General features: G+C 36.6%; 1 protein-coding gene across 1 annotated transcript; it reads right to left on the bottom strand.

The window, feature by feature from the left end:
• Positions 1-714: 714 nt before the first annotated feature.
• On the bottom strand, positions 715-16,954 carry LOC117331211 (protein lingerer-like). Its single transcript, XM_033889807.1, has 8 exons — positions 16,882-16,954; positions 16,370-16,453; positions 14,664-15,464; positions 12,279-12,350; positions 11,075-11,101; positions 9,829-9,987; positions 2,209-2,238; positions 715-793 (listed from the first exon to the last, which is right to left on the bottom strand). Exons 1-6 carry the CDS (start codon positions 16,952-16,954, stop codon positions 9,842-9,844), a joined length of 1,203 nt encoding a protein of 400 aa, XP_033745698.1. The 3' UTR covers positions 715-793; positions 2,209-2,238; positions 9,829-9,841.
• Between the last annotated feature and the right edge of the window lie 3,461 nt (positions 16,955-20,415).

Below are 20,415 nucleotides of genomic sequence, written 5' to 3'. Positions count from 1 at the left end.
TTGAAAGGAACAATCAGGACACACACAAAAAAAACCCGGTGAAAACAGTAAAAGGAAAGATCGCTACCTATGGGGACACATTAAAAGGGCCAATCGGACCAAAACCACCAGAGAGGCTTTAAAGGAATAATCAAGACACAAAACCAGCAGAAGGGATTTAAAAAGACCGATCGAGACACCAAAACCAATAAGAAGACTTTAAAAAGAACAATTGAGACACTGAAACAAACGGGGAAATTTTAAAAGGAACGATCGAGACATCAAAACCAAAAGTGACACTTTAAAAGAAAGCATGGAAATAACAAACCAAACAGAAATACTTTAAACCGTACAAACGAGACATTAAAACCAACAGGGAGAATTTAAAAGGAACAATCGAGATAACAAAAGAAACAGGGATACTTTAAACGGATCAAACCATCAATACCAATCAAACTACAATAGAGAAGACAACATGTGGGGAAAAACAACAAATAGTGAATACCGTATAACGAACGGAGTGGTACCAGGTTTGACCTCCTCAAAACAGCCAGGGTCGTATTAGGTGTCAAGGAGACACTCAACCAACTGGATGCTATATGGGCTTACCAACCATAAACAGGCATATTTGTTGATATGAGACCACAAAAGTAAGCTTAATATTTGTATTGATTAATTAATTAATTTATTATAATATAATAATAGCATTAATTTCAATGTCTTCTTTTGATTTTGATGTACAGTGTATCAGTATTCATTTTTAACGATGTCATGCCAATGTCAGCAGCAATCCGCGTTCGAGTAATCTTCCGACCTGAAAGAAAAGAAAAATGACTTACCATAGATATTTAATACAATATGTTACTGGGTGGTCGGGTGTATAGTGTATACACACCTAGGCGGTTGGGGTTCGATTCGCCGATCTGACGTAAAAAGGTACGGGGTCACATGACCGACCACGTGGGTTTTCACAGGGTACTCCGGTTCTCATCACCAAGACCACTCGCGCGCGCTTTCACCCGGGCAAACAAGCGTGATTTATTTAAGTTTGTATTCACTGTTTTGCAATTGTAAAAAAAACAAAGTTTAAATTTAACAAACATTATCAAGGAATGCTTAAAGATGCTACACCTCCGACATGGTGTAATAAATTGTTATTATTTTGACAATAAATGACATCTAGTCCATATATGTATACCTATTTAAGACCTAGAAATAAAAAAAAAATCCGTACCGACAAAAATTGTCGTAATGAAGCCAAGAAATTACAAACTTTTGAATATCTCTGCCTATGAAAGAGACCAACATTATAATCTCCTTTGAATACACGTGACCTCGATCACAGTGCATTCATAGAAAGATTTACATACAGAAGAAAACACATATGGTAGACTTCAGCTCGGGCAAATATCGCCTGTTGCCTATCATAACTATAAATTGTAAATGCCGAGGTTTTAATGCAAAAAGAAAAAATGAATAAACAAACATTTCAAATACTACCCGTCGCGAAAATTCACGATTCTATGCATGCTGCCACCAAGGAACTAAAACACTTTCCTAGCTTAACCCTTTCGGCCCCATTTCGCTCAAATGTGATTTATCAATAAGTCTAAGCTGGTGAACGATTAATACTCAATCTGCGATCAATATCACAATCTTTACCAATGATTCAATCGCATCATATTCTTACAGTTTTCAGTAAAGATAACGACGGACCGAACGTTGCACTTCGTACGTGTGCACGTTACACACTTGCCTCTCCAACAAAAACTGTGCCATTTCCGCATGTGTTCCGATTCCTTGTCGTTTTTTTATATATATAATCCCACCTGTCTTTGCGGTCTCCCACTGAAATCCTTCCCTTTATTCGTTTCATAATCTAAATTACGCTTAATTCCTTCTTTTCTTGAGATGTTTACACTTGTGACCTTCCACGCTTCTTAAAGCGATCGTCATTACTCGTTTGTGTTTCTGTTTTCGGCGCATGCGCAATCAATATTTCATTCAATATGAAGTCGGAGCTAAATGGAATTTCTTCGGAACGCAATTAATTATTATTATTAATTATTATTCTATTTTTGAGATAAATAAGAAGATGATATTTTCCGAGGGTGTTAATAGTGTAAAGTGTGTAATTTGTATTGCTGAAGAAAATACATATGCGTCTATTTGTGTTTTTAATTGATAAAATGCTATTGTTGGAGGTGTAGCACCTTTAAATAACCTTACCCCATTTTCATTCCCTGGCTTTTTCGTTTCCTGAAAAAAAAAAATCACACAAAATTATGGCATTGACCAAAACCAGCATTTAATTTTCACTACATCTCTGCAAAAACAAAATTGAGATAGACAGAAATGAAAATCCAAGAATTGGTAAGAGTTTCTTGAAAAATTACACAAAGTTCAAATAAAAGTCTTGGTCATGTTTCAATTTTGTTTCGTCTTTACTGAAATGATATTTTAGTAGAATAAAACTTTATTATTTAGCGCATTACGGCATATGCACTAACTAAATTGACAAACTTAATATAATGTGATCATATCAACGCCCGGTTTATTAAGTAATTATACAATTATGTTAAATAAACTTATATATACTCTTTCACTCCATCTATTAACCCTTTCTTAACTTGATTGTTACTGTAATTGAATTATACCTTTCTTTTTTTTTCAAATATGAAATTTAAAAAAAAAAACAAAAAAAACTAAAGCTTTATATAAACGAATGTTAAAATACCCTTACCATCTCCGAGCCCTAAAACAAAAGTCGTGCTAACAAAATTGTGGCATTGACAAAAACCGACACTTTGTTTCCTCCATAGTGCTTACTACAAATGAGATGACAGATATAAAAATGCCAGAAAAGGACAGTTATGACCTTCATGTAAAAATAGACAAAATTAAAGTAAATATTTGGGCTTAAAATAAAATGTAATCATTGATAAAATGTATATACATTCGTTAGAAAAACATTAACGTCTGTTTCAAATTTCTGATTTTTGTCTTTGACCGTAATGATATTTCTGTAGAGAAACATTTAATTGTTAGTAAACTTTGACATATGCAGCAATTGTACTGACAAAATGACGTTATGTAATCTTGTCAAACTGCCTGGTATATAAGGCAAATAATTTACTCTGTCTCCCATATTTTCGTTATTTTGTACTTGGTATTACACTTTATGGCGTTGCTTTCATTTTATGAACTGAAAATATTTTCAACAGATTATTTTACAATGTCAATTTAAGAAAGTCATTGACGTTTTCAATGTATAACCAGTGGAAAATATGGTAAGATAATATAAAAAAAAATTAAAAAAAGAGATAAAGATAACATTAATAATATAAACAACAACAACAAAAAGCATTATCAATAGATGCACATATCACAAACAATTTAAATTTGGATTTATGGTCACAGCTTTATTGCAACGATATGGCGACCGGTCTGTCAATAGACCATAATGGCACGCCATCAATAAATTTCAATTTCAATCAAACAAATTAATTGATTGATTCTGGGAAACAGTTCTCAACCAATTAAACAACAATTCAAATCAATTAATCAGCTGATCCTGGGAAACAGATTTCAACCAATTAAACAACAATTCAAATCAATTAATCAGCTGATCCTGGGAAACAGATTTCAGCTGACTACAAATCAATCAGATGACAATGATCAGTAGATACTGGGAAACAGATATCAACTGATTCGCATCAATATGCGCAATATACATCAATCAATATAAATCAATAACTCAATAATCACCAATAAATGAACAAGTCGACTGACTTTGTGAAAGCTTGTACCGCGAAATCTGCCATATGAACGAGTTATCCACATGAAACTCGTTCACCGGCAAACGAAAACAAAAGAGAAGGCGACACATTTCCCGGTACAAGGCTGTGACCAAAATCCTAACATGTCATAATTGTTCTATGCTGCTTGTAAGTGTGAACTAGTCACTGATGGGGAAGAACCTGTTGCTTGTTGTTTTAAAACTTTCTAAAGCACCCTGTAAGGTGTAAGAAATATATCATTACCCAGAGGTGACAGGTGGACCCCATCTTCCAGAAAAAATGGTCATCTATCTTCAAGTCTGGATAATGTACAACAGCTCCACCATGTTTTAAAACATGACCAGAAATTGCACTGTTCAATCGCTTTCTGACTTTTTCAAGTGTGCAAGGACTTGTGGCCCCCCTCCAATTCGGGGTAGTATTTGCAACCATACCAATAATGTCCCTGGGAACTCGGATATCAAGAAATCCATGATATTCTTTAATCTTATTCTAATGTGCCCAGCCCCAGTGTTACCTATGTCATTACCCCCACAGCGTATGACAAGCATTGCTGGTTGATCAGTTTCAAATTTCCTCAAGTGACGAATTTTACCTTTGATGTCTGTAATGACCATACCTCCTTTAAACTGCCACCACAATGTTAATCCAATGCGACACAGCCCAAGGTGTACCCCTCCTGGGCAAACCCGACTGTGAACAAAGGCGTGTTTAATGATTGATGACCCGAGAATCCAGACCTTCCCTGAGGTACCTACAAATCTTAAAACGCGTATTAACACTTTACAATTATTCTTTGGGTTGGAATTCTGATGTATCTTTTGTAAACACTGGATTTCCACCTACCACATTCCATAATACCTTCAGTAGACATACCACACAAGGAGGCTGATGTAGTTGCCCCAATTCTGAATGAATGGGATTTGTAAAAACTACTGTTACGGCCCAAGCTAGTGCATGCTTTGGTGAGGACTGGTAAAACTGGTATCTTGTCAACGCTCCACTCCCAAAATGACAAAGTAAAGGACCTGACCCTTGCGGCCTAATTGCCAGATACCTGCGAAGGTTACTGACGGTACAGCAATAGGGTACCATTACTTGGAAGAATGATAGTAGTTCCTTCACCATACTGATCAGTTTTTGAAGAAGATAGATGTACTTTAGCAGCACTTCCCTGAAGTGATACCTGTGCAACTGTTACAACCCTGTAAGCCATGTCCCTACTACTGACAGTAATTTCTCCTACCCGAAAAAATCCATAGAATGCCAATGAATAGGCACAACTGAACAAAGCAGCCTCATATTGGGAACTGCATATTTTTGGCAAAACCGATATAATGCTTGCTAACAGATCAACAGTAATAGGCAATCTGGCATCTCTAACGCCAACACTACTTCTCCTAACTCCCTCTACTAGTTTTTTGATAATAAACTGTTGCATAGGATCACTATGCCCTTCTAACTTGCATTTAAAACTCATACAAGACAGACAAGTTTTGACTGTGGAGTAAGCGTAACCTTTTTGAGACATGAAAGCAATATAATGCATAACTTGTTGTGTGGGAGGGGGCCAGGATATGTTTAAAGAATATTCCTCCTGAAACCTTTGGAGCCATCGCATAGGACCCGTTTGTATTTTTTGAAACAGATAATGCAATAAATCGGTTGACCTCACTGTCAAGAGTGTTGAAAGGAACCCCTCCGGTATCTTTGCTGGCTCGTGGTTTGCCCAAGGCCGCAATTCTCGAAACCTTGTGAACTGAAAACGAGACAATGCGTCAGCGGCCGAGTTATGCACCCCAGGTACATGTGTGGCCCTAAATTGTATGCTATTATACATGCAGTGAACTAGCAGTGGCCTTAACAAGGACATAACTCTGGGTGACTTAGATGTTCTTGTTCATGATTGTAACTGAACTATCATTGTCTATGTGAAAATTAATTGTCCTCGACCTGAACTCTGATGACCAAGATTCAACCGCTAATACAATAGGTACTAATTCTAAAAAGGTTATGTCTCTCATGATAGCCTTCTGTTTCCATTCCCTTGGCCATTTGAAAACAATCCAATTGCTGCCCCAACAGGCACCACAACCCAACTCCCAGTTTCCTGCGCTGTCAGTATATAGACCTAAATCCACATTACTACTCCAAGACTTTCCAAAAAATAACACTTGCCATTGAATTGACTTAAACATTGTAACCACATCTCTAGATCAGCTCTAATTTCTTGAGATATTCTAACTCTGTAGTGGGGTTTTTGTATGCCTGACATAACATCGAAAAGGCGGCGGATAAAGGCTCTAGCTATTGGTATAGCATTAGCACAAAATGACATTCTCCCTGCTAAAGACTGTAGTTCCTGTATTTTAACCCTTTTCCCCTACTTAAAACTTTCAAAATCTCTGTCCTTTACACCTGAACTTTTTCTTGTGGGACCCTAATAGTCATTTCCACTGTGTCAATTTCAAGACCTAAGAATATCAAAGTTGTAGTTGGACCCTCAGACTTTTCCTCAGCAATGGGTATTCCGATCGCTTGACATGTTTCTTGAAAAATAGACATAAGCCTAGCACATGTGTCCTTTTTGTCCTTCCCAGCAAATATAAAGTCATCTAAATAATGATCTAAACTTTGTTCACCAGACTTCTCTCTGACAACCACTCAATGAAAGACGAAAACTTCTCAAATAAACTACACGACACTGAGCAACCCATAGTTAAACATTTGTCTACAAAGTATTTGTCTTGAAACTTAAACCTAACAATGGAAAATCAGCTGGATGTATAGGAAGGAGGCGAAAGGCAGACTTGATATCCATCTTCCCCAGTAATTGTTTGTTTGTTTGTTTATGTTTTACGGCCCATCGACAACTAGGGTCATTTAGGGCCAAACAATATTCTAACATGTTTTATTTTTAAAGTTAAAATCAGATAAAATTTGTCATTTTTTAAAAGCATCCGTATTGTATATTTACATCATTATAATAAAAGGTGGTTAAAAATGGTAAAATATATATATGCACGAATAGATTATGTGAAATAATATGTACGAATAGATTACGTGAACTTTGTTATAAATTGAACGTCAAAGACGGTAACGTAAAAGACATCAAAGTCTATAAAATAGATCGATTTCTTTCAAGTAGCTAAATATTGTTTTCGAATCCACGGAACTGAAAAGGGTTTTCATATCCGGGACTCGAAAGTATTTATCACGAATGTGCTTGAAATCGGAACATTCTATTAAAAAATGCTGCACTGTGAATTGAGCATCACATGCATAACACACCGGTGGATCCTCTCGTTTCAAAAGGAACGAATGAGTAGGATATGTGTGCCCGGTACGGAGCCGAGAGAGGACTATTTCCTTGGATCTCGTGATTGTAAATTCTGAAGGACGGATAGAGAGTCGGAACAAATGATTGCTTTTCTGATGCGTTGTTCTTCGATATGGTCGAGGGCCAAATCGATGGCACATGCTTCCGCAGAGAAGATAGAGGCACCATCTGGTAAGCGGATTGAAGAGCAATGGTGATCGGAATAGCATGCTGCGGAGACCTTTACTTCATCTTTTGAGCCATCAGTGTAGATCTGAACATGATCAGGAAAATCTGCAATGCACTCCCGAAAAGAAGATTTGTGCTCTTCGGGTAATACACTCGACTTTGCCCTCTCATGTAGAGTAAGGTTAATATCAGGTGATTCGACAAGCCACGGTGGTACATCAGTTACGGTGTACTCGCCTATGTTGTCTAAACTTATGTCAAGTTCCTGAAGAAAGTTAGAAATTCTAATGCCAAATGTTGGTAGGAGTTTTTGGTTTTGAGTAAATATGTTTTGGTATTGCGGATTGACAACAAGGTCAAAAGCTGGATTTTTCGGGTTGGATTTCAATTGGGCGGCATATTGAAGAGAAAGCTTTTTCATTTAAGGATGGTTCATTTGCCTCTACATAAAGGCTCTGCACAGGTGTTGTTCGAAAAGCACCAAGTACCAGACGTAATCCTTGGTTTTGGATAGGATCAAGCATCTGCAGGTAAGAATTTCGTGCCGATCCATAAACGATTGAGCCATAGTCGAGTTTTGATCGAATAAGCGTCCTATAAAGGCGCAGAAGCATTTCACGGTCTGCACCCCAGTCAGTATGGGATAGTACTCGTAAAATGTTCATTGCCTTTGAGCACTTATCTTTCAAGTATTTTATATGTGGAACAAAGGAGAGTTTCGAATCGAAAATTAGTCCGAGGAATTTAGTCTGCTCGACAACTGGAATTTTGATACCATTTAATGTTAGGTCTGGATCATTATGTGGTTTTCGTTTTTGGCAGAAGTGCATGCAGACAGTTTTTGATCTGGAGAATTTGAAGCCGTTTTCATCTGCCCATGTTTGTAGTTTGCCTAGACATTGTTGAAGTTGTCGTTCTATCGTGTGCATGTTCTTTGACCTATAGCAGATCAAGAAGTCATCAACGAAGAGAGACCCTTCAGTTGACTTACCGAGACATTTAGTTATACTGTTGATTTTCAGACCGAAAAGTGTTACGGAAAGGATTCCACCCTGAGGGACTCCCATTTCCTGTTTGGCTGTTTCAGAATAAGTTGAACCTACGCGAACTTTAAAATGTCTGTCAGATATGTAATTTGCGATGAATTTTGGGAGATTCCCACGTACACCAATTTCATGCAGGTCTTTCATAATACCATATTGCCATGTAGTATCGTATGCTTTCTCCAGATCAAAGAACACAGCGACTAGATGCTCCTTCTTCGCGAAAGCTTCTCGAATGAAGGTTTCTAACCTGACCAGATGGTCTACCGTTCCTCTGCGGTTTCTGAATCCACTTTGGAGTGGACTCAAAATATTATTAGATTCAAGGAACCAAACTAGTCTAGTGTTTATCATCCGTTCAAGGGTTTTGCATATGCAGCTTGTTAGAGAGATTGGACGATAATTATTTGGTTCAGTGGTGTCCTTACCAGGTTTTGGAATTGGAATAATTGTAGATGCCTTCCAAGAATCTGGGATCTTTCCTGATTCGTAGACTCCCCAGTAATGCACCTTTGCCTAACTCGGCTATCATCTGAACAACTTTATGGAATGATGAGTATTGGACTGAAACCATATCAGGGTCAATATTGCTATTTATACTATCCCCTAATTGCCATGAAAGATGTGTTATTAAGCGTCACTTCCCATCCTTTTTGGGAACTATTCCTATGGGGGAACTATTCCATTGTGCCATGGGTTTGCTATCAAAGGGGCCTGCCATCCCTCCCAAATTCTACTTCCTGCATATTTTTTTTAATGTCTGAACTGGGAAGGTTGATGCTGACCTTAATTTTTTTGATTCCCTTGGGATTCTTGAGCCAAAATAATGAAGTCTAAAACCGCTTTTTAACCCTTGGAGAAGAAGCTTTCCTACAGACACGTTTGGATATTTAGTAACCCAGTGCTTAAGAGCTGGAATTTTTATTGGGGTTTTTCCCAGTGTCCATACCTGTTTGTGTCCCTTGTCTATATCCCCCTTGCTTGTTTTGTTTTGCGGTAGACTGAGTGTATGAGTTTGGTTTTGACCGAAAGGAATTGGAATTGTTAACGTTTGTCTTAAAGCAATTAAGACTGACATGCCCTCCATTAGATCTCATGCATTTATGAGAGTAAGTACAATGTGACCGAGCTAGCGCACAATATGACGTTTGTTTGCAAAGCTCTGGCATCTATATCGACCATAGACACCAAAAAAAGACAAAAAATAGCCCATGCAGTTGCTCAGAATGAACAGATGTGTAGATACTTATATATATTATAAATGCATCAGTCCATTTACTAATATCCAATATTTTTGGGGTTTGTGTTTTGGGCTTCACTACCAACTCCCCATCAATCAAAGAAATTTTGTGGGTATTTTCAGATACCCCCATGGAGTTTGACAACAAGAGAGCAAGCTCCATATATTCCCCATTGATAATGTTTTGCTTAACATTAGCTGCTACATGCAAGCCTAAGTTATCATTGACACTTGCTATAGGTGTTTGTATTGTCATACCCATAGTACTTGTCTATGGACTGTCATCTGTATTAGGCTCCGGTTGGACAGACTCTGGCCTTGCATTCCCAGCTGACACCAACTGTTGATCCACTGCCGGTGGCGGCTGCCTGACACCCCCTGCAGTCCTTCTACGTTTTTTGCTCCTATACATGCTCACTGTTTGATATTATAGCAAATGAATAAAGTATAACTATATGGTCATTTAAGTATCATCTTATTAAGATTTATTAAGATTGATCATTGTCGTGCATAGACATATAGTACAATTGTCATTTAATGTATCGCTTCCAAGTTCCCTGATTAATATAACATACCTTGACCTAATTTGAATAACAGACAGCTCGACCCTGCGTGATGCGATGGGGCGGGTCTGCCAATATATAATTTGAATAAAAGACAACTCGACCCAACATGTGCGATGAGGCCGAGTCGACCATCGACGTTTGATTTAAATACAGGCACGATGGGACAAAATATGCTAAAGTTGAACTGAATCTCAAAATTGCTTATTCATCTATTTCACTCCGATGGCTTGAAACTTTGTTTGACTATCAACAGCGGTCTCCAATATATAATACACGAGATTTCATCAATTAAATAACGATCCGGTGCAATTGACCGGTAAACATGATTAATATCAGCAATTTTTACACTGACAATATATCATCAAATGTCATTGAAACGTATTACATCTTAATATTGAAGAAATAAAGTACTTAGCCTGATAACACTGGCTGATCTTCAAGTTGTTTTCTTCATATAACAAGGGAGATAATTCGATAATCACTTCCGCCAAATAAGCGTAAGGTTGCACAACACTAATACAGCATGTGCCCTCTGATAACGGCACTATATACTGCCATAAGTGCTAGTAACTGAGAGCCATAAAGAAACGCGATATCGGACACCTAGAGGCTCCGGAAGGGCTAGTGTTTTCTCACTACAAAACCCAACAGCCAAGTGTTTCCTTTAATTCAATATATCTTATATCTTTATCAAAGGATATTCTGATGTTTAACCGATTAGAATTCAAACATCAGGAAGTTTTTTTATGGATGGAGTTTGTAGTTATTGTCCCATGCCCAAACTCTTTTTTTTCGATTGTAATACACACAAATCTAATAACTTTTTCTCAGCTTTATTGTTAACTTAATTAAACTATAGCGTTCATCATTGTTAAAATTGTCATATAAGATGACAACTGTACCGTTATATAAACGAATGCTAAAATAACTCAACCAACCTTCTCCGTTGTTGCCTTTTAGGAGCGCTGGAAGCAAAAATCATACTAACAAATTTGTGGCATTAAACAAACCAGCATTTAATTTTCTCTTTTAAAATGATAGAAATGAACAGATATGACCTTTTTATAAAATAACACAGAATTCAAATACAAATTTACAGTTATGAACTACACAAAATTAAAATGTAAATTTTGGTCTTCAAAAGAAATGCAAAAAAATGATAGGAAGTTTACATATTAGTTAAGAAAAACGTTAAGGCATGTTTCAAATTTCTGATTTTTGCCTTTGACCGAAATGCTATTTGAATAAAACTTAATTGTGAAATACACTCTAGACACATGCAACAATTACACTGACAACCGTGAAATAATGTTTAAAATTTCATAACTGATACAATTGTTTTTACTCCGTCTCCCATATTTTCGCTAGCATGTAAAACATGTCACAAAATAACAATGCAATAGAATATTAAATATTTTTTAGACACCCGACAGGAAATGTGTGTCACCAGATAATGTGTCACCAGGTAATGTGTGTCACCAGGTAATGTGTGTCACCAGATAATGTGTGTCACCAAGTAATGCGTGTCACCAGATAATGCGTGTCACCAGGTAATGTGTGTCACCAGATTATGTGTGTCACATGGTAATGTGTGTCACCAGATAATATGTGTCACATGGTAATGTGTGTCGACAGGTAATGCGTGTCACCAGGTAATGTGTGTCACCAGGTAATGTTTGTCACCATGATTGTTACACAGTATGTCACAACATGCTCATTGTTTTTGTCGCTTGTTTTTGTGAAAATGTAACAACGATCCTTCTCCCCTCTACCTTGTGCCATTTATGTGTCGCGTTTTAAAAAATCATGAACCATTTGCCGCCCAAATCATCATCCTTGACGAAAACAATGTTCATTGCTCAACAAACAGAGACAGAGTTAACTATAATCTAAATCCCCCCCTCCATGTTCAGACCGAAACAATGCAGTATCAATCCATCGTCCATTATGCCACTTCGCGCACCTTCTCAAGGCCGGTCAACGCCACGAAACACAGACACTCAACTAACCCTCGAACTCCTTTAAAGTTTCCAACGGTGATAAACAATAAATAATGATAAATCCAAAGTACAATGCGTTTCCAAAGTGCGCGAATTTGTGACTGAACCTATGGTCAAACATTTCGTAAATAGATATATTTACCTTCGGAACTGCTCTCACTGCTTGTAATGCTCACAATGCTTCCATTGCTCTCAATATTCTGACCGATTAAAGCTAAACGAAAAAAAAATAAAAATAAAAAATAATCATACATGGTACTGTACGTGATTACCTTGTTTCAATCTTATGCACTGACAGTATCTTTAAGTCTTCCAATATATGCAGTATTTAAACTCGTTTTATGGTATCCGCTATCGCATGGTAGATGCTTTTGCATCGTCGTTCATTTCGTCTGATGATTTGCGTAATCGGTCAATGGTCAAATTCACTGCTACTAATTACAAAATTTTGCCGTACATTTCCGGGTCATTTTAAATTACAGGTTATGATAAAACTTATAGCTGCTATTGCATTGAATGATAGGTGAGCATTGAATATATTGACAATATTTGTCAAAGCTTAAGTTCACTTTCAAAGAGAGAATGTTGATTTCCAATTTGTTATTTCTGTAGCTCTCGTTATTACTAACAAATGTTGATAAAACTTGTCAGAATGTTTATAATGATAATACATTTTGTACAATTTAAAGATGTTTGTAAGTTATAATCATGCTTTATTATAGCTTTCAACGTATTTAAAATTTTCATGTAAATTACTGACTTGGGAACGAAGAGAAGAGATAGAGGTTTTTAATTCCTCAACATGTGTATTTGGACATTTAGTCAATTAGTGATGATCAACTTTGATAGTGAAAACCTCAGGAGAAACGAGAGAAAACAATATCAATGTATTTGGTTTTGAAGGATAAACCTAAGCGGAGAGCAAGGATGGAAAGATAGTTGATTAGGATGGAACCAAAGGCTTGCTCGCAACAGATCATCTACAGTTTAACAGAAATGACACAAAGGTCATTAGACTAGGTAACTACGAGAAAACCAAGAACCTATAGGAAAATCAAGACCCCTACTTGTATCTTTTGGATTTCCTGAAAGCAGAAAATCGTTTTATGAGCTGAAAAGCAACGGCAGTTATAAGAACATCCGGATAAATTACAACCAAACGATTTAAATAAAACCAGAGAGTATGAGAACAACAAACCAATCAAGTAAAATGAGGACCAAATTCTAACGGATTGATCAATTAATTGGATTGAGGATTTAAAATCTGTAAAACGTACAAAATCAAAAGATCAAATCTTCGGAGAATTATTGAAATCTTCTATCGAACGAAATAAACAAATCTCTGTTTTATCTGTCCACCTTTATTTTATGAAGTGACCGCTCCATCTTAGAAATAGCTAAATCGACTGGCCCGAAATGACCATAGATGTCGATGGGCCGTTAAACTCAAACAAAAAAACAAACAAACAAACAAACAAATCTATCGAACGAACGGCACATAATATAATGTGTTTCAATGAATGATGAACAAACAGACACAAACATCCAAAACATACATAAAGCGAAAACACAGACGATGGCACAGATACAGGGAGACACGCGAAGAATAAAAAAATAACGAATATATACGAGCCAGAAATAAAATGAAAACACAAGCGAGAAAATGCAAATGGAACAATGAACAGGATTTCGCCCATGAGGTAAAGAGAAATCCAAAAAACACTGGATATACGCAGTTTCCAAAACTAAAACAAAAGCTTGAATAACGGAATTAAATGTCAAGAGAGGAGACATAACTAAAATAGCCTGAAACCGATCAAGAAAAAGTGAATGTAATAGCAATTTTTTTTTCTAGGCTAAACAGAAATGACATAAAAAATAATCGTAAATGGTTATCTACGTGATTATCTTCTTTCCATTGATGTACTAACATAATTTTCCAATGTATGCATTTTAAAAACTCGTATAACGGTGTCCGCTAAAGCGAAGTAATAGATTTTGTCTTGACCATGGAACTCTATTTCAAACCGTAATTAGGATTAGATGATTGCGTTCGAGACTGTGCCACTCAAACGTCTGATAGCCGAATTGCACTCGAAAGGGATATCACAGATAAATATAAAGTGTATACTATGCTTCCAACAGACAGAAAACAAATAGTATCAGTATTGCGTTGCTTCAAAATGGATGCATGAATACAACAAAGTTCACCAGGGCAGTGTTCTTGGGCCATTATTATTCGTGTATTTTATCAACGACTTACCAGAAACAATGAAATCATCAGCATATCGATTTGCCGATGACACACAAAAAAAAAAAAAATAAAAAATTCAACGAAAATATTCAGAAAAAGTCCATTACATGGTTATTGAAATTTCATCCAGATAAATGTAAAGTGCTAACAATTGGAAACAATAGGTTAACATATATCCTATCGCGTTATATGTACAAGGACGGGACAAATGTTGAATTTGAAAATGTAAAAAACGATAGGGATCCTATGGTTCAGCTTTATATACTCATTTACCTCCGGGACTGCCCCCAATGCTCCCACTGCTCTCAATGGTCTCCATGCTCACATTGAATTCAATGTTCCCACTGCTCTCAAATCTCCCACTGTTCTCGAAGCTCCCACTGCTCTCAATGGTCCCACTGCTCTCAATTGTCCCACTGCTCTCGAAGCTCCCACTGCTCTCAATGGTCCCACTGCTCTCGAAGCTCCCACTGCTCTCAATGTTCCCACTGCTCTCAAATATCCCACTGCTCTCGAAGCTCCCACTGCTCTCAATGGTCCCACTGCTCTCGAAGCTCCCACTACTCTCAATGGTCCCACTGCTCTCGAAGCTCCCACTGCTCTCAATGGTCCCACTGCTCTCAATGGTCCCACTGCTCTCGAAGCTCCCACTGCTCTCAATGATCCCACTGCTCTCGAAGCTCCCACTGCTCTCAATTGTCCCACTGCTCTCGAAGCTCCCACTGCTCTCAATGGTCCCACTGCTCTCGAAGCTCCCACTGCTCTCAATGATCCCACTGCTCTCGAAGCTCCCACTGCTCTCAATGGTCCCACTGCTCTCGAAGCTCCCACTGCTCTCAATGTTCCCACTGCTCTCAGATATCCCACTGCTCTCAATGGTCCCACTGCTCTCGAAGCTCCCACTGCTCTCAATGTTCCCACTGCTCTCAGATATCCCACTGCTCTCGAAGCTCCCACTGCTCTCAGTGGTCCCACTGCTCTCGAAGCTCCCACTGCTCTCAATGGTCCCACTGCTCTCGAAGCTCCCACTGCTCTCAATGGTCCCACTGCCCTCGAAGCTCCTACTGCTCGAAGCTAAAAAATGAAATTATAATTGTTTATGGTGCTATACGTAATTATCTTGCTTCTATCTGATGTACTGACAGTACTTTATGTCCTCCAATGTGTTCAGTAAAAAAAAACTCGCATTACGGTATCTAGAACAGCAAGGTCGATGCTACTATATCGTCCTTCTTCATTTCTTATGACTTGCGTGATCAGTCAATGGTTAAATTCACTTCTACTAAACATAACAAGTTGCTTTGCCGTCTGTTTCATGGTCATTTTTTGGTCGGGTTAATAATGAAATTTATAATTGTAATGGAATTGAATGATAGGTTAGCATTTAATATATCTGATTAGCTTCGATATGTCAAAGCTAGAGTTCATTTTCAAAAAGTTGATGTTAAATTGAAAGTCGTCACTGTCGCCGTCGTTATTACTAACACATGCTGATAGAGCCTTTTTGAAATGGCATACAAAAACACAAACCATTAACAAAATTAGGTGATTCTTCACTAAGGCAGATACACTTACTTACAAAATATAGGAACTTCAATGTTTAATTATACAACAAAAAAAGATGCCGTGAGAGTAGTAGAAGCTTTCCCTGAATTAAAAGAAGCGACACATGATAATGAAAAGTTTATTGATTTGATAAGAGACTAATTATTATTTCATCATTTCAACAGTCCAACAAAGATTAAAAGCGTATACTTGTACTTGATTTTCACAAATAAACAAGATATGATGAGATCCCTAGAAGTTTAAAGTTTTATCTGAAAAATGATCATGCTATTATACCTTCCGATTTTAAATACACAATAGAGCATAGAAACATCAAAATAATCAAGTGTCTTTATAACAAAGGAAACCACGACCAAATTAGATGTTGGCAAAGATACATTGAGAAACGCCAAACAAAAATATATACACTGTACCAGCTAGAAACAAAGTGAAAACATCAGCGAAAAATGCAAAAGGATCAATGAACATGACATTCTCGAAATACGTAGCCTCCAAAACTGAAACATAAACCGGAATATAAGAATTAAATGTCATTAGAGAAGAAATCACTGAAATAGTCCAATTGTTTTCAAATGTATTTGTAACTGAACCGCAAACTGATGTTCCTACTCTACATGATTATGATATATTATATAAATTTACAAATAAAATAACAGAAGAGGGGGGTAAATTTTCCGATTTCCTCAATTTAAACAAAACGTATATGATGTTTTTAGATTACTTTCATAAAATTATGACCTGTTAATAAAAAAACAAAAAAAAACCACCTAAAGTCCAAAAGTAGGTTATAGTGACCCAGTTTTATAAAAGCCAATTTTATACATTATATGTAGAATATATTTTGTGTTGTGCCTTAATACACATAAAAACAATATATTATCATTCCTAGTATAGCTATAGCACATCCTACTTCCTCACTGTTTACTGACTGAGAACTGGTCCGAGTCAGAGAGTGACAGTGAATGAACGACACTACCAGCATGTCCCAACAGCCTCATACTTCGAAATTGGCAGAACAAGACATAATTCATCTTATGTTTTCTTTTTGTTTGACTTTTTTTTATTACACCAGTAAACACGCCATAACGGATAAAGACATGTATTTTTGTTACTGCTCTATTTCATAGCTTAGGGAGTATTGATACTGACAAAAGCAGCTGTTGGACGTTTCAATGTTCACAAAATACAGTTCCAGACGTTTTTATGTTACCTGATAGTATACAAAACTGTTTCCAGCTAGTTACTTGTTATTTTTAAACAAAATCATTTGTCTCCGCGTTAACAGTATAAAAGCGAGGGACCAATGACATCACCTTGACAAACACCTTTGAATGTTTAAAAGACATTTTACCTGTGACCTTTAGGGCAATGGTAAAATGACCTAATTACATTGACATGCACAATGTCGAAGGGTTATTAAAGGTATATGCAAATTTAGCTTCGTCACTTTATTTTAAAAAGTTATCGCCCAGAGAAGAACTATTGTGTGTATTAAGGTACAAAATATGATGTATATATGACATAATTGGCATTTAAAAAATTGGGTCACTGTTTCGGGTTATTTTTTTTCAATTAGCATAATGCTTTGTCAAAACTGAACCAATCAGGAATTTGACCATCCGCTTTAACTCCTTATAACTCGAAATGACCTCTGACCTGACCTTAATATCATGTCATATCATGACCATCTAATATCAAGGTATCTATATATAAACATAAAACTTATCGGTGATAGCCACTAGAGGGCCTCAGTTGGCACCTCTTCTTTGATTAATAACGAGCAAAGGTAACAAAATATCATCCCACTAGCTATTTCTCATTTCTGTTATTTGTTAAAAAGATAAACTTATACCACTTCTTTGAATCCTGAATCCGGGATCTGAAATGAAATAAAAATAAAGATTATTTTACAGTTTTATACAATAATTTGCTATTTCTCATGAAGATTGTACAAGAGAAGTAAATGCAGTACAGCCAAAATAAATGAAACTGCACCATACGGATGCTCCGTTCTTCTAGAACTCGTCAGTGATGGGGTCGGCATAAAACGCGAAAACAGGTCAAAAGAAATGCTAAAAAATATTTTTAAGGAGATGCAATGGACCAATAATTCAACAAATAAAAGGAAGAGATGGCATCTGGATGAAATAGACCCACTAGATCAACTCCAGAATAATGAGGAAATTTTGTGAAAATCATAGATGTATGTCACTTTATTATTTCACAATAAATAAGTATTTTATATTGAGTGATATTACCGATTTGTTTATTTTTCACGGACATGTGACTTTATTGAAAATTATGTTTTAAGTTGATAAATTATAATGCTTTGAATGTTTGTATTTTTATTTTCAGATGACAATGCATTTAAATTATTAATGAAATTAATTTAATGTGGTGATTAAATTTTCGTGTAGAATCTACTGTACTGTAAAAACTGTTCTTGTCGATTTTAAAACTGTGAAGACTTGATTATTGTAAGCTTATATGTCAATATATGAAGAATTTAAACATAAAAATTCCTTAGCATTCTTTAGTTGAAACATCAGAAACATGCAGTGGTAAAAATCATGTCTGAACATGGATAGACTCATAAGGTCTAGCTACTAGTAATGAAATAATCAAAGAAGTGTACACAACCACCGGTGCCATCTGTCTATGCAGTAACAAGTGATACTAAACTGTATGTTGCTTTTATTTTTGTTTATGAATTTTCATTTTTTTTATTCAGAGAAGGAGAGGCCTGCAATCACATATCAGCACTATTGTATGCCATAGTCGATATTACCCAGATGAAAAGAGATGGAAAGCTGGCACCAACATATAAAAAGTGTAAATGGAGCAATCCACGAAAGAGGAAGCTAAGTCCCAAGAAAGCTGAGGATTTACAGTTTAAAAAACATAAATTCAGCAGTAGTAGCGACACATCATCATCAAAGAGTGTTAAATTATTTGACATCAAAAAGTCTACTTTTGATGTGTCACGTTTCAGGGGAAAACTTTATAGTTTTAACTCAAATGCAGGTTGGTTAACCAACTTTTTGAAGGACAGTACCAGTACACCTGTAGAGAAATTTCCATTCCTTCATAACATAACTTTCAATTATGCAGATCATGTAGACCTGAAGCAACCCTCTTGTGTTTTAGCAATATATAGTTATTTCAAATCTCTGGAAATGTCGGTTGAGGATTGTTTTATTGTTGAGAAACTAACCCGAGAACAGACTGGGAGCGAACTGTGGATGTCTGCTAGACAAGAGAGGATAACATCTTCAAACTTTGGGAAGGTTTTTAAGCGAAAGGACTTTAGAGAACCAGATGCATTTCCGGTGGATCTGTGTGGCTATACACCATTCTCTAGTAAACATGAGGTGGCAGCCACAAGGACATACATTAAAAGTGTAAAACTAGCTCATCCTGGACTCACCATAAAGAAGTGCGGTTTGTTTTTAAACCCTAAATACCCTTATTTAGGTGCAAGCCCAGATGGACTTGTGTACTGTACATGTACCAATTGTAAGCCCTATGGTCATGGTTTACTAGAGGTGAAGTGTCCAGCATCTATGGCATGGAGGATGCTTACACCTGAAGAATGTGCTAGAGACCCTAAATTTTACTGTTTTTTAAATGATGATGGAAAAGTGATCCTGAAAAGACACCATAACTATTTCTATCAGGTTCAAGGTCAAATGGGAGTTACAGGTAGAAAGTGGTGTGATTTTGCTGTGTGGACATGTAGTGGGAAAGTATCAGTTAAGAGGATATGGTTTGACGAGGACCTGTGGTCGGAAATGGTGTCTAAACTGGAAAAGTTTTATATACGTGCTTTTCTCCCAGAAATGTTCAGTAATCGTGTTGCGAGAGGTCTGAAACTATTTCAAGAAATATAATGTAAATACAATGTAACTTTTTGTGAACAAGTTTTCTTTTCAAAGCACATGAATAAAGAAAAACAACATGATCTGTTTTTAGATTTATTGCATTTTGAATGAATTTGTTGATATTCAAATCTAATGCCGATTGATTTTCGGTGGTACTAAAGGCGGATGCAGATTAGTAAGTCTAGCACACAGTTTCCATACTTTTGAAGCGCGACTTGCCATAGTAATTGGCATAACACCTTGCACAATACGGAAGTTCTTTATTCTTTCCATCTGTCGTTCTACGTGGATGCGAGCATTTGCAATTTGTTTTGTTTTTGTAACTTCACGTCTTGAAAATTTGACCTTTTTACGTTTAAAAGGTGGTATAATAAGGTGTGCACCTTTAGGTGTAGTTAAATCTGCTATAGTAAAACCTTTGTCGGCCATGATTGCCTCACCAAGTTCACACATTTCAACAATACCACTTTTTTGGTGATTTGCTTGTCACTTATACTACCACACCACAGATCAGATACATAAGTTACACTGCCAGCTGGACTTATTCCCACCAAAGATTTCCATGTCATATGTGACTT

The sequence above is a fragment of the Pecten maximus genome, chromosome 7, assembly GCF_902652985.1.
Source record: "Pecten maximus chromosome 7, xPecMax1.1, whole genome shotgun sequence".
In the NCBI taxonomy this organism is placed as follows: Eukaryota; Metazoa; Mollusca; class Bivalvia; order Pectinida; family Pectinidae; genus Pecten; species Pecten maximus.
The sequence above is the reverse complement of the archived record's forward strand: the minus strand, read 5'-3'. Positions and strand labels throughout refer to the sequence as shown.

Coding starts and splice junctions, on each gene's coding strand:
- LOC117331211 (XM_033889807.1), bottom strand. CDS start 16,954: ATGAGGCTGTTGGGACATGCTGGTAGTGTCGTTCATTCACTGTCACTC. Junction 16,454..16,881: donor CTCGGACCAGTTCTCAGTCA/GTAAACAGTGAG, acceptor TTTATGTTTCAG/TTTTGGAGGCTACGTATTTC. Junction 15,465..16,369: donor TTTCACTTTGTTTCTAGCTG/GTACAGTGTATA, acceptor TTCATTTTTTAG/CTTCGAGCAGTAGGAGCTTC.